The 13,323-nt window shown below is 45.4% G+C and overlaps 1 protein-coding gene across 1 annotated transcript in view; it reads left to right on the forward strand.

Annotated features, from left to right (window-relative positions):
* The window catches only part of DNAAF8 (dynein axonemal assembly factor 8), a 100,813-nt gene that overhangs the window by 70,159 nt on the left and 17,331 nt on the right, over positions 1-13,323 (forward strand). Inside the window, exons 24-27 of the mRNA XM_054080871.1 lie at positions 891-944; positions 3,434-3,603; positions 9,792-9,987; positions 13,046-13,140. Coding sequence (XP_053936846.1) covers positions 891-944; positions 3,434-3,603; positions 9,792-9,987; positions 13,046-13,140 — 515 coding nt within the window. The remainder of the gene's footprint in view (positions 1-890; positions 945-3,433; positions 3,604-9,791; positions 9,988-13,045; positions 13,141-13,323) is intronic.

The raw sequence follows: 13,323 nt of genomic DNA on the forward strand, positions 1-13,323 counted from the left end.
AATACATGGCTCTCAGACAGTAATAAATACAAAATAATGGCAATTTTGTTTCAATGAACAGATTTCAGTTTTCTATTACCCACCTTGCATATCCCACTGGATAAACTTGCCAGTCACTGGGAAAGGAAGTCCTTTATCAATCCAATGCAAGCTTCTGCTCATTGTGCCCCAATTCTAGAGAGCTTCTCAACTCACATGTACCTTTAAGGGCCTTAAATTTTCCTCACCTGTCCAGGTCACGACAGGTTTTACATTGGGCTGAAGGAAATGTTATTTACGTAGGCTTTTGTTTTAAGTTCATACTCGCCAGCCTCCTTTGATAGTGCTCTGCTCTTACAAAGAACCACCGAAGGGACTGTTCCTGGCTGCTTGGGCAGTGTTTGTGAGGTTTTATCAGCAGAGCTGAGGAAAGGACTGAACTGATCTGGGCTCAGGTGTGCAGTCAGAACACAAAGCCCTGTTTTGCTTCCAAGAGCACAAGAGAGGACATTAAAGAAAACACCTGAGCTCCTGGGGCTTACACCAGAAATAACACATTGTCTAACTCAGCTGTGAAATATTGGGAGCACAAAGATAGTGGAAAACCACTGTTAGCCACTCCCTGAAATACACAGAAAAGGGAACCAGACTCGGCATGCTTTAGTGCTTACAGTCCTTTCCAGTGTGTGCTATAGTGGTCACTGGAGAAGAGGGATGTGTGGTGTCTCTCAGGGTGTCCCAGTGCATCCAAATGTGTGAAACCAAGCCATACATGCCCAGTATAACACTTAAAATAACAGCATGTCACAGCAAAACTGGCTGCACTAGGTAAAGATGGTGGCAACGTTCTCACATTGTTGTCCAAGAGTACGCATCCCGCTTACTCAAACCGATCTGCTTTTCTTGTTTAGGGACAGAGGGACGGAGCTGCTGTGCAGAGTCACTGCTTACCTACCTGCAAACAGGTGAGAGGAGAGCACGTGGAAAAATGGGGTGTGATAAGGACTTTGTGGAACCAAGTCCTTTAAATGTACCAGCCAGAAACAAGCAAAAGGTTTATCCCAGCTTTTTCCTTAGGCTGGGTTACAGGCAGTGGCAGGCCAGGCAATCTGATACTCGCTTCTCTTGATTTTACTCTTAGTTTAAGCTGCACATATATCTGAAGTATTGTATATAAATAGTATCTAAAATAAAGAGTATTTTTCACAGTTACACTATGAAATCAAAGCGTTTGTCATCACTTTCTAGGGAAAAACTCATTGGTCATGAGGAAGGGATCTAAAAATATCACAGAGCAGAAAAACCTAATGAAGAGCAGGTGACCTGGGTGAAACTGGAAAGGCCACTGAACAGCCGGAACTGGAGATAGAGTACAGGCATGTTTGAGGGCTGCCAAACTGACGCCTGTGGTGATTCATGAGCGATAGAAGCTGTTCTGTTGATAGACAGTGGTATTTTCTCTAATGTTTGTCACATAATCACCAAAGAGAACAAACCACCTCTTGGTAGGAAGGTGTTCCACCTGTTCTTGGCACTCTTCTTTGAGCAGGCCAAGGTGGTAAAGTACAATTAGGCACTTCAGGAGGAATTTGTCTGAAGTACATGAATACGCAGCATGTAGTGATTCACGGCCCACAAGAATGAGAATGTCTGCCCAGAAATGTTGCAGATGGCACGTAAAGCATCTTGAGGACAATGAATGCTTATGTAACGGTGTACAGTCAAGTCGCCATTCTGCGTGTGAGCAGCTGAGCGGATCCGAGCAGATTGCTTCTGCTCTTGCAGGCTGTTGCTATGGCATTTAAACCTTTCTTTTCGAGAATAATGGGAACAAAGTAGCAGAACTTTAATAGAAGGGCTGCCTGAACAATAAGGGTTAAGTTTCCATATCAAACGGGGGAGGACGGACAGTCATCTTGCTTTTTATTTTTGATCCCGTATTGTTCTGTCATGAACCAGCCACGTGCTTCTTACCATCTGGAAAACACAGTGTGCGTTAAATTATATGCAGCGTTGTTGACGCTTCGCTGCATCAACATCTGTATAATCAGTAGTGGAGTGCGGAGGAGATAGAAAATTATATTTTCTATACACAAAGAGATAATCGTGGATCAATTTTAGCAGCCCGCGGTACTGTTACCCCATGCTTCATGCTAATTGGTGTGGTTAGGCACCAGCAGTTAATGAGTCCTAGCCGACCAGTTCCGACACTACAGTTGCCAATAAGTCTTCAAAGAGGCTTATTAGGATAAAATCTGAACTGTATTCTTAGTAATTGGGTACTTTAGCTTAGTGAAACTAATAATTTGAAAACACTGTCATTCAAAAGTGAAATTTCTGTGTTTTCAGCCTTGTAATACATTCTGTGTCACCAGGCAGCAATGTTATCTTGGTCTGTTTTGTTTTTTCTTTCTTGTAGCACACCAGGTGCTGCGCCTGCCTGGAAGCTCTGCTGGGAGAGCTTTGCCAGAAGCAAAAAGTTTTTGCTGAAATTTTGATTTCAGTAAACACAATTCTGTTCATAAGAGGTTTAAAACGTTAATTGGGACCTGTCAGACTTGTTAGTGCCTCTTTGAAACATGATGCTAACAGAGATACAGAACACTGAGAAACTGCAAGGAACAGGGATTTCATAGGTGCCTTAAGGATATTGTCACGTAATCACTGAAGTTCATATGAAAAATGTAACAGAGAATATGTTATCCCCCTTAAAACATTCATATCTAATATAAAGGGTTGACTGTTATCCTACAGACCTGCTACAAAAACTTATCAGACTCAGACCAGATTACCTAGCAAAAAAAATACCTACAAGCCCAGGTTGTTTTATGTTTATTATGTTTATTTATATATAGCTCCTCTGCTAAGAGGACAGGCTGAGAGAGTTGAGTTTGTTCAGCCTGGAGAAGAGAAGTCTGTGGGAAGTACTTAGAGCAGCTTTTAGTACTGGAAGGGGCTCCAGGAAAGCTGGGGAGGGTCTTTTTGCAAGGGCCTTGGAAGAGGAAAGATTTAGATTAGACGTTAGGAAGAAATTCTTCTTGATGAGGGTGGGGAGGCCCTGGCCCAGGTTGCCCAGAGCAGTGGTGGCTGCCCCATCCCTGGAGGGGTTCCAGGCCAAGTTGGATGGGGCTTGGAGCCCCTGATCCAGTGGGAGGTGTCTCTACCCATGGCAGGGGTTTGAACTGGATGGGCTTGGAGGTCCCTTCTGACTCAAACTATTCTATGATGTTTTTGAACTAAAAATCAAACAAACTGAGATAAAAGCCCCCCAGATCCTATATTCACAGACAGGTTTGCGGACTTGTTTAGTTCACGCTTTTATGAACTCCATGCCAGCCTTTAGATAACCCAGATAACTATAGATGTCTGTCCAAGCTGGTAAGGAAATGCTGCTGTCTGTTGTGCCTTCGGTTGTAGGAGTGGTTTGGGGTTTCACTCCTGTGCTTTGTTACAGGCGCCCAGATTCTCTGCACTGTGTTGCTGATCAAACCTGGTGCCTGGAGCCGTAGTCTCGCGAGGATCCTCCAAAAACTAGACCTAGAACAATTCCACGTGGTTGGGATGAAACACGTAAACCTGGAGCCAGACATTGCCTTAGGACTCCTCTCTTCTGAAGCAAACCAGGTTTGTTAAAAAACAGTGGATCCATGGCTATGCTGAGGTTTAGCGTGGGGAAACGTGTCGGTGAATAATCCATTCCTGAAAAAAAGCCAGAATTCCCAACCGGGATTTCAGAGTGGTTGTTGGAAGTGAACTGTAAGGAATAATCAGATCTGTGCCGGTATTGGACGCAAAGAGAGCTGGCACGCTGGTGGTTTCTTTTATCGTACACCATAAAGAAGCAGACGTGGTATCTGTATGGGTGATACAGACCTCCCAGGAACCTGTGTAGTTGTGAATTTATGATGCTGACTCTTTAACTGCAAACCAGGTGTCCTCTCTTTCTTCCCCGAGGTCATTCCAGGTAGGGTACATCTAGGGAGCGCACCATGCCCTCCGCACGTGTGTGTGGGTTTCCTTCCATGTGCTTAAATCTGGGAGCTGGGAAGCAATAATTTCCCTGGCAGAGAATAGATGGAGCCCTGTCGCCCGAGATTGCACATCCAGCTGAATCTCTGCTCCAGGAGCACTTGTGCAAGAGCCTGTAAAAATAACCTGCAAATATGATCTTAAAGGTCTCTTCCAACCAAAACCATTCTATGATTCTAAGAGAGGAAATGGGAGTTCCTGTCTATTTCTATTGTCTAATAGGCAGTAAAGAGGGTTTTTAAATCTTGGAGTGTTATAGGGGCTGTTAGCTGAAAGGCGATTTCTGTTCTTGCTTTTTTATAGCATTAGAAATAATTTTTTCCTCAACCTGAAATACTCTCAGATGAGAGTAAAGATCTTATGGAAGCCAGGAAATAGAAAGCTGAGCAGTTAGATTGGTTTTTTTCCTTGAAAACAAGGTCCTTGTTGTTTGATTGCTTTAATGAAGACCAATTAACTTTTACAGAAAACAAGCCTTTATAATTGGGTGAAGTAGGAAGAGTTTATAGCACTACCTCATGGAAATTCTTGATAGAGTCTTCCAGAAGAAGATGGGAACATGCCAGGACAGTGCTCTAATACAACCACCAATCAGGAACAGTTAATACCGTCCATGTGATGGAGCACAAGCTTTTGATTTTTAAATATTTACAGAGTGCTGGTAGGAGAAATACAGCGGCTGTTGGAGCTGATGGGGTAGCGGTTTCCAATACAGCTTTTAGTCATACAGCTAAGTACAAAAATGCTTAGTTGATCATCTGCAACAGAAAACACTTTAAAACCCCCAATTGTCTGTGTGGGGAAGTGATGTAGATACGTGCAGGGTAAATCTGTAGAAAGGCTGCTTCAGGACAATTTTCTCTGACTTGTTTTGGAGTTCTCAAACTCACTGAGCAGCTGTTGAGCATTGATTTAGTTTCCTTGAAGAGTTGGTGACTAATGAGCATAAAAATTACAGACAATTGGGGGTTTTTGGGGGAGGAGGGAGAAATAAGCAGGTTTTAAAGTGAGAAAGTAGATCTAGTGGCGTGCCTTTGGCAAGGGAAAATGGCCAGTGGGAAATGCGTTCTGCTGTACGGGAGCAACTTGGTTTAAGAGCACATCAGCAAGTCTCTTGCTCCTGAGGGCTGAGAAAGGCTGGGCTCCCAAGATAAGCACTCAGATTTTCAGAAGGCCTCAGCATCCTTCAGGGACTGGTTGATTTTGCAGACCTGAACAGCGAGTGCTGCAACAGCAGCTGGTTTGGGCAGAACTATTTTTTACAGCCGAATTTCATGTAAGGTGTTTGACTTGGCGTGATGTTTGTCACAGGCCTGTTTCTCAGTTAAGGGGACAGCGGGCTCTAGTGCAGCTCTTAAAATGAGGCTCTTAATATGGGGGCAAATCGGTGAAATTTAGTTTCTCCTGTTGAAGAACATGGAGCTAGTGTGTCTGACCCTCCTAGAAATCCTGTCCAGGGCTTTTTATCACCACCTCACCTGGAGCCTGATCCAAAATCCATCTCCAGAAATTCCTAGAACCCCCCGTGTGCTCTGCTGTGCCAGGTTTTTTTGTGTATGTAATACTTCAAACAGATCTGAGATTTATTCACTGGTAGCAAGACCACCTAGTGTCTCCTTCCCTTTCAAATCCATTATTTATGTCCACGATGACAAATACCCTCAGCAACACGATTTCAGACACATGATTGCTTAAATACTAACGTTCAGCTTCTAAGTAGCTTTTGGCCTTTGGCATACAATGAATAATGGATTGCTCTGCTGTTGGCTGAGGTTATCTAATCACAGGAGCCATGATAATACCTTTTATCTGAAGTTTAATAATGATAATTAAAAAAATGATCAGGTAAATAGAGCTGACGTTGTTTTCTCAGCTCCTGGCATGACCTGAGTGTGCTCAGGCCATGAGACGCGGCTGCTCCCAGACAGGGAGTTCTGCCTGTGGAGGCTCTATCTCCCTTCTGCCTTTGTCCAGTCATAGGATCATGGAATAGTTTGGGTCAGAAGAAACCTCAAAGCCCATCCAGTTCCACCCTCTGCCATGGGCAGGGACACCTCCCACTGGATCAGGGGCTCCAAGCCCCATCCAACCTGGCCTGGAACCCCTCCAGGGATGGGGCAGCCACCACTGCTCTGGGCAACCTGGGCCAGGGCCTCCCCACCCTCACAGCGAAACATTTCTTCCTAAGGTTTCATCTCAATCTCCCCTCTCTGAGGTAAAAACCGTTCCCCCTCATCCTATCCCTGCACTCCCTGATCCAGAGCCCCTCCCCAGCTTTTCTGGAGCCCTTTACAGTACTGGAATTTGCTGTAAGGTCTCCCTGGAGCCTTCTCTCCTCCAGGCTGAACAACTCCAACTCCCTCAGCGTTACCTGGGTGTGCTCAGGCTGTGAGGTGGCTGCTCCCAGAGGGAGTTCTGCCTGTGGAGGCAGTATCTCCTTTCTGCAATTCTCAAGCAGATCCAGTCCTGCAGAGATTTGTGGGTTTAGATGCTAGCTAGAAAGCTCAATTTTACCGTGGAACCTGATCGTTCTGTTGAGCATTACCTGAGATGATTGCCTGCGATAGCAGGTCACCGGACTCTAACTGGACAGGTTCCCTCCAGTCCTATCTTGTGATTCTGGCAGTAGAGGCAGAAGGAGAATTTTGCTGCTCTTTAATCCTGTTAGTCCTCCAGAGCCAGCACACAGCTGGAACTTCCTCTCCGTGAGCATCAACAAAATTGCTCACTGAATTCAAGGCAGCTGCACATGTGCAATCTTGCTGCAGCTGCTCGGGTATCAGCAAGGACACGGTTTGAGACAGCGCAGAGGCAGGATGTAAATAAAGGCATCATTTGGCTGGCAGAGTCTCGAGCAGATGTGAGGATCTATCAAAAGGAAAGAAGTCACCTTGACTCTCTGACACAGCAATTAGAAACAACATCGCCTTTAACCCAAAGTCTGCACATTTGCTGCAGAACAACTGAAAGACAGGAGAGGAGACAAAAGGAGTTTTGTTATGTAGATCTAAAAGCGCTGTTTGGAAGCTCTGGAACAAAATTTCATTGATTATGGTCTGTTTAGCAGAAACTGCGTCTTTGAATGTTTTCTCTTGCAGGTGGTTCTGACATGGGTGAGTGTTGATATTTTATCCAGTCCTTTTGAAAGTTTTTATGAAGTCATCGTCACTGTTTTTAACCTTCTAGGCCCCTAGAAAAGTGGAATCGTAGAATCATAGCATGGTTTGGATTGGAAGGGACCTCAAAGCCCATCCAGTTCCACCCCCTGCCATGGGCAGGGACAACTCCCACTGGATCAGGTTCCTCCAAGCCCCATCCAACCTGGCCTTGAACCCCTCCAGGGATGGGGCAGCCACCACTGCTCTGGACAACCTGGGCCAGGGCCTCCCCGCCCTCAGTGTGAAGAATTTGTTTGTAATGTCTAATCTAAATCTTTCCTCTTCCAATTGAAAGCTATTTAATAAAATAAAACTAAATTGTATACATATTTTTAAACTCACAATTTATTAAGCAAAAAGGATATGTTTTGTATTATACAGACATTCTGACCCGCTGAAACTCCTCGTCCTCCTCTAAGCAGCAATCTCTCACTACAGGGAAGCTGTCGGGGAACTTCTCTGGGTGTTTTCCATGTCCATCATGCGATGTGACTGCCATCCCAAGTTTCCTTTGCCCTGTGTTTCCATGGAGTGAGAGGGGTGGCAAATACTTGTTTCAACCTCCTCCCATAACCAACCAATCTCAGAACAAGGAGGACTTTCTCAGGATCACTTTGCGTTTTCAAATATAGGGGAGAATATCGGGATTGAGCCCATGGGCTTCAATTTACAGCCTCCTTCTTAGGAACGCAGTCAAGAAGAAATGTGAGTGAAAGGAGATTTGGGTCAAAGTCACTGAATGGTTTCATGTGATAGAAAAGCGAAAGAGGCCTTGATGTATTTTATCTCCATATTTTTTAAAGAAATGATGGGATTTCCTTTAGGGAATGTTTTATCTAGAGAATTACCGTGCTCTGGTGCTTTTGGAAGATTAAAGAATAGAGAAATTAAAACCTTTAGAGGGCTGAATGATGTCATTCGGCTGAATCAAATGGCATTCCTCCCCCCAATGTTTTCATTTCCTCAAAACTTGGATTAAAGTAAATAACCATGGCTTATTTCTGTTGGTGAGCTGAAAATGCTGCTGTTTGCAAGCTGTACAAAACGCTGTGCTGGCCTGGAGCTGTGGCCACGCAGTCAGGCACAGGGAGGCAGAGCTGGGGTGAAGAGGGCACGAGGAGGCAGCTGCTGGGGACACTTTGACCTCACACTCAGCAGAAATGTCTGCCACAAGCGTGGTTTACTGAGATTTGGCTTAATGAAAACAGTCAGCAAGGCTGAGAGGGCTCTGCTGGCCCTTGGTCACCTTCTGCCCAAGGCACTTGCTGCCTGTGCTCCTCGATCACTGCGTCTGTCTCCAGCCCACAAATCAGACTCCTCTGACTGGTGCGGTGGTTGAGGGCTATCATTACCACTTATCCTTAGTTAAGATAAAGATCCCAGGGCGTTGTGACCTGCATAGCTACAAGAACTTCTTTGCTCAGGAGTGTTCACAGGCTGGATTGACAACAGTGGGAGAAGAGGCAAAGGCTGAGGAATCTGCCATGGAGCACAATGGTACCATGAGCAAAGCCAGGAGAGCCAGATGTTTGCTTTCAGCCCCCACCCAGTGCTCTCTTCTGAGCCTCCTTGTTTTAAGCTTTCTGTTTCTGTCATTCTGACCCTACCTAGGATGTGACGTTCTACCCCACTCTAGGAGAAGCCGGGCTGCAGCAGCAGGGTGGGTGTTGGTGGGCCTTCCTGTGGTGAATTAAAAAAGAAAAGGCCTGGTATTTCTAATCCATCCTTTCATATCAGCAGAAGAATTAAATGTGGCTCCTCATTCCAGAGCGTTTATGACCCTGTCGATATTGCTGTTGGCCACTCTATCCATATGTCATGCTGAAAGCTCTCTGCAAAGGATGTTGTGTAAATCAAAGTTTCAGCAGTAAGAAACTAAACTGCAGAGCAGCAATTCAGGTTTGTCCTTCCCTCCTGAAAAAGAACTCCTTCTCCAGTCCAGACATGCAGAACCAGCCCCGGCACAAGGCTCTGTCTTCTAAAAACAGCATTTGGTTTCCTTTCTTGCTAATATTTTAGGAAATTACTGCTAAAGTTTGTGCAAATCTCCCTCTGGCTGACATGTGATCACAGGGGCTGAACCCAGGAGCTGTTGTGGCTTACACTCAGTGCTTTGCTTTTCCTGTAGCTTTGAGTGGGCTCGGGGTGAGAATTAGACCTCCTGTTACCTGGTGGATGCCACAACAAATACTGACCTGGTGGCCATGGTCTATGCCCTGGAAGCCTTGCTGCAGAGACCGCTAGCTCTTATATTACAAAGAAGAGAAGAAGCAAGGAGTAATGGCAGTTCTGACAGGCAGATCTTAAGGAGAAACCTTTTCCTGTGAGGGTGGGGAGGCCCTGGCCCAGGTTGCCCAGAGCAGTGGTGGGTGCCCCATCCCTGGAGGGGTTCAAGGCCAGGTTGGATGGGGCGTGGAGCCTCTGAGCCAGTGGGAAGTGTCCCTGCCCATGGCAGGGGGTGGAACTGGATGGGCTTTGAGGTCCGTTCCAACTCAAGCCATTCTGTGATTCTATGATCTGTTTGCTTCCAACAGGGATGGGTCCAGCCAGAGGAAGGCTGGGATGCAGCCAGCGCTCACCAGCACCGTTTGTTATAACTTTGCCATCTCTGTTCTTTGTTTTCAGGATCCTGCTGTTTTAGAAGCTCATTGTACCTACCTTACCTCTGGCGCTGTTCTCGTGCTGTGCCTTCAGAGGCCAAATGCTGTGAAGAAGCTGATAGATTTACTGGGGCCGGAGGATCCTAAACTAGCCCAGGCATGCGATCCGTTCCTCTGGAGGGCTCAGTATGGCACCAGCACAGTCCAAAATGGATTTTACGGTAGGCTTTTGTAAAAGAAAAGTCTGACAGCTCAGATATGCTAATGGAAAAAGTACATTTTGTGCTATTTCCTTCTGCATTGCCAATACAGATCTAGCCTCGGCAGGCAGGAGAGCGTGATTCCCTGGAAAGCTTTCATTGTTTTCTCGGTGGCTGAGTTGAGCAGATCTCAAGCTCTGAAATATTCTCCCACAGGATATGTGAAAATAGGTTTCTTCCTAGAAGAGACCTAGATCCGCCTTCCATCAGAACAGATTTCCTTTGATCTCTTTGCTGCTTGGTCATTTTGTACTTTTAGCTTAGTTATTTTCTAATTATCCCCAAGAACCCGTCTGTCTCATATCTGTTCTTGTATCCCTTCCTGATAACTTCATAACCCATTGGCCAACTGCAACCGGATTTCACAGAGAGATAAAAGACTCCAAAGACACTGAGTTCCTGTAACATCTCAAGACAAGAATGACTGGGTAGAGAGAGGTGGTCAAAAATTGCTCTCACTGAGGAAAGCAGGTAAACTCAGCTGTTCTCCATTCAGAGAGGTGCTTGCCAGCTGGCACATCTGCAGAGTCACACCAGCCAGCATCCTCGGTGTGCTGAACCAGTCACAGCTCGTCTGCCAGCTGGGAGGGAACTGGGGTGCTGCGGTGGGTGGGTGGGATGGGAGATAGCTGGGAGTGTGGGTGGAGGATGAAGAATGGAAAGTATTGTTGGAGAGAGTGGCCTTTGGAGAACCAAAGGTGTTCCTTTGGGGGCCTGGGCCACAAGTAGGGAAGGATGCAATTCAAAAATTCACGAGTAATTAAGCATCATTAGTTCACTGCCCGTGAACAGGGTTTTTCCTCAGCATGGTACTGATGATGGTGTGTGTAGTTAAGGGACTATAAAAATTATACAAGCAGTAGCTTCTCTAAACCGAGGTGAGCTGGCAGGCACTGTTTGTCTTCAGGTGCCAGAAGAATGTCCCTGTCCAGATCTCTCTTTTTGTCCTTATCAAGAAGTCTTTTGAGGCAAACTGGTAGGGAATGAAGTAGCCACCACGTACAGCTTGGAGAAGAGAACCAGTGCCTTGGTGTAGAATCTGTTTTTATCAGATTGGATTGTAATCCTTAGGGCCAAGACTAAACAGAGAGATGTCTCACCATGGTTACTTGGGGGATCTCATTCATGGCAGTGACTGAAGAGCAGGATCAGTAATTCTTGCTTTCAAATCTGATCCAGCTGCTCTGCCAGGGAGGTGTCTGTCTGTAAGGAAAGGAGTGTTCATAACCCCTTGCATCCCCATGAGCTTGTGCTCCAATAAGGGTGAAACATTCACCTACACACTAAGCAGGAAGGCTTGATCATCACATGAGTGATTATCTGGGGGACCATGGAAGACCATCTTCCTTTCCCAGGAAGGAATACCAGGTTTTCTCCATTCTGCTCCAGCTGAGGAAGATTTCTAGTTAATGCCATCTTGCTGAGGCAGAGCAAGCTCAAACTCTAGCTGTATGTTTCTTCTTGAAGTGACTGGGGAAACTCAAGTGAGATGAAGACCAGGTACCAGTGATTCATTTGAACCAAATAATGCAGTTTTAATACTCTGAGGCTCAACTATAGAGGCAATCCTGCACTCTGCTGATCTCTTCTAGGTCTTAAGAAGTCATTGTGTAGTGCTTTTTCTTGAACCTAAAGAGCTCTTGCACATATATCTTAGGCAGTCTCATACCTTGGGCAAAGTGAGAATAAAATGTGGCTGGCTTTGGGAGTGTTTGTGTCATCTGTAATGGTATCAATGATTTAAACAAGGAAGATTTGATAGGGATACAAAAAGGATACAGCACGGCTTGTACACTGGTGGTTTGTGCAGCCTTAGGATTGTGAACTCCTGCATTGATTCTGGCTGTGCAATACCTAGAATTATGAAGCTCAAGCAGCACTGAGTGCTCTAGGAGCAGTAAGACGTGATTATTTGAACGGGGAACCTGCAAAAGTGATCATATGTCAGAGGGTATATCCCAGGAGCAGGGATCTGTGCCAGCTGTAGAGAAAGAGCTTTCCCTTCTCTAACATTTTCCACCCACCGATCTCCAAACATTCTGAGCAGTGCTTTGCAACTCTGCTGCTTTACAGGGAGATATTCAGATGCTCAGCCTGGAGGGACCTCTCCAGTCACTAAGTTCAGTTAATTCTCACACAGTCAACCTCATCACGTATTCCCTTTCATAAGTGTCCATCCCAGCTGGATGGTTGTTACAGAACTGCGCTACTCTGATACCTAGAAATCTTCTTACATTTTCAAACTTAAATATAGTCATATACAGTTTCTATCCATTTGTTCTTGTGCCAATACCTGCACTTTAATTCTAAGTAGTTCTTTTTTCTTCTCTGACCTTTTCCACTCTGATGTTTGCACCAGAAAGCACATTCCTTCTCAGCTTTGTGTCATGTTGGGTCAAGCAAGCCACAGTCTTTTAGTTGCAACTCTTCAGATGATTCTCCATTCCTTCTGTGATACTTGCATTCTTTCTTTGTACCTGTTCCAGTTTCATTTTACCTTCTGTCACCACAGGTGGACAGGAAAAGGCACTGCTATCAGCAATATATCATACTAATTCTGATCTCTGTTGTAAATCAGGGCCCCAGCATATCTGAGGCTTCCACTATTGCCTCTACACTCAGTTGTTCTATTAACCAGTAGCTCCTTCCCATTCCATAAGACCAGCCTGATGTGATCCAGAAGCAAGGGAACAATGATGGGGGATTGGAGCTGGTACTGGGGAGCTTCACAGGCTTCTTAACACCATTTCCTGGACTACGCTGTTAGGAAATAGGAGTCTTGTTTACACGAAGAACCAGCTGAGTGGTAATAGGACAGAATCAAAATACCAAGAAGGCAATTGAACTGTTCTAAATATAATGGTTTAAAATGTTTGCTATTACTGTTCGGAACAGCTGGCCTTTAAAGCAATTACTTCAGTAAGTTTCACATCATCAATCTCTCAGAAAGATGAGTGTGAGTCTAGAGAATGTTTAATTCATGGCCTGAGAGAATCTTCTCATTGTATTTATTTCTCAGGCTCCAAATCCTATCAAATAGCTGTCCGGGATACGAAGCTGTTTTTCCCAGAAGGACTGTGCTGCGCCGAGTGTCAGGCATTAGAGGAGGAAGAGGTAGGATTCTGTCCTTTGCTGTGAAGTATCCTGCTGTGTCAGAGCAATGGCTTTGGCCCTGCTATCCCATGACTTCTCTCCTATTATGCTGTAGATAATGCTTTTTATGCTGTGTTTCACCAGCTGCTGAGTTTTCCTTCTCCTGTGGCTCTTCCTACCACAATGCACTGAGTCTCGACCCAG

This window comes from Cuculus canorus, chromosome 15 (assembly GCF_017976375.1).
Source record: "Cuculus canorus isolate bCucCan1 chromosome 15, bCucCan1.pri, whole genome shotgun sequence".
NCBI lineage: Eukaryota > Metazoa > Chordata > Aves > Cuculiformes > Cuculidae > Cuculus > Cuculus canorus.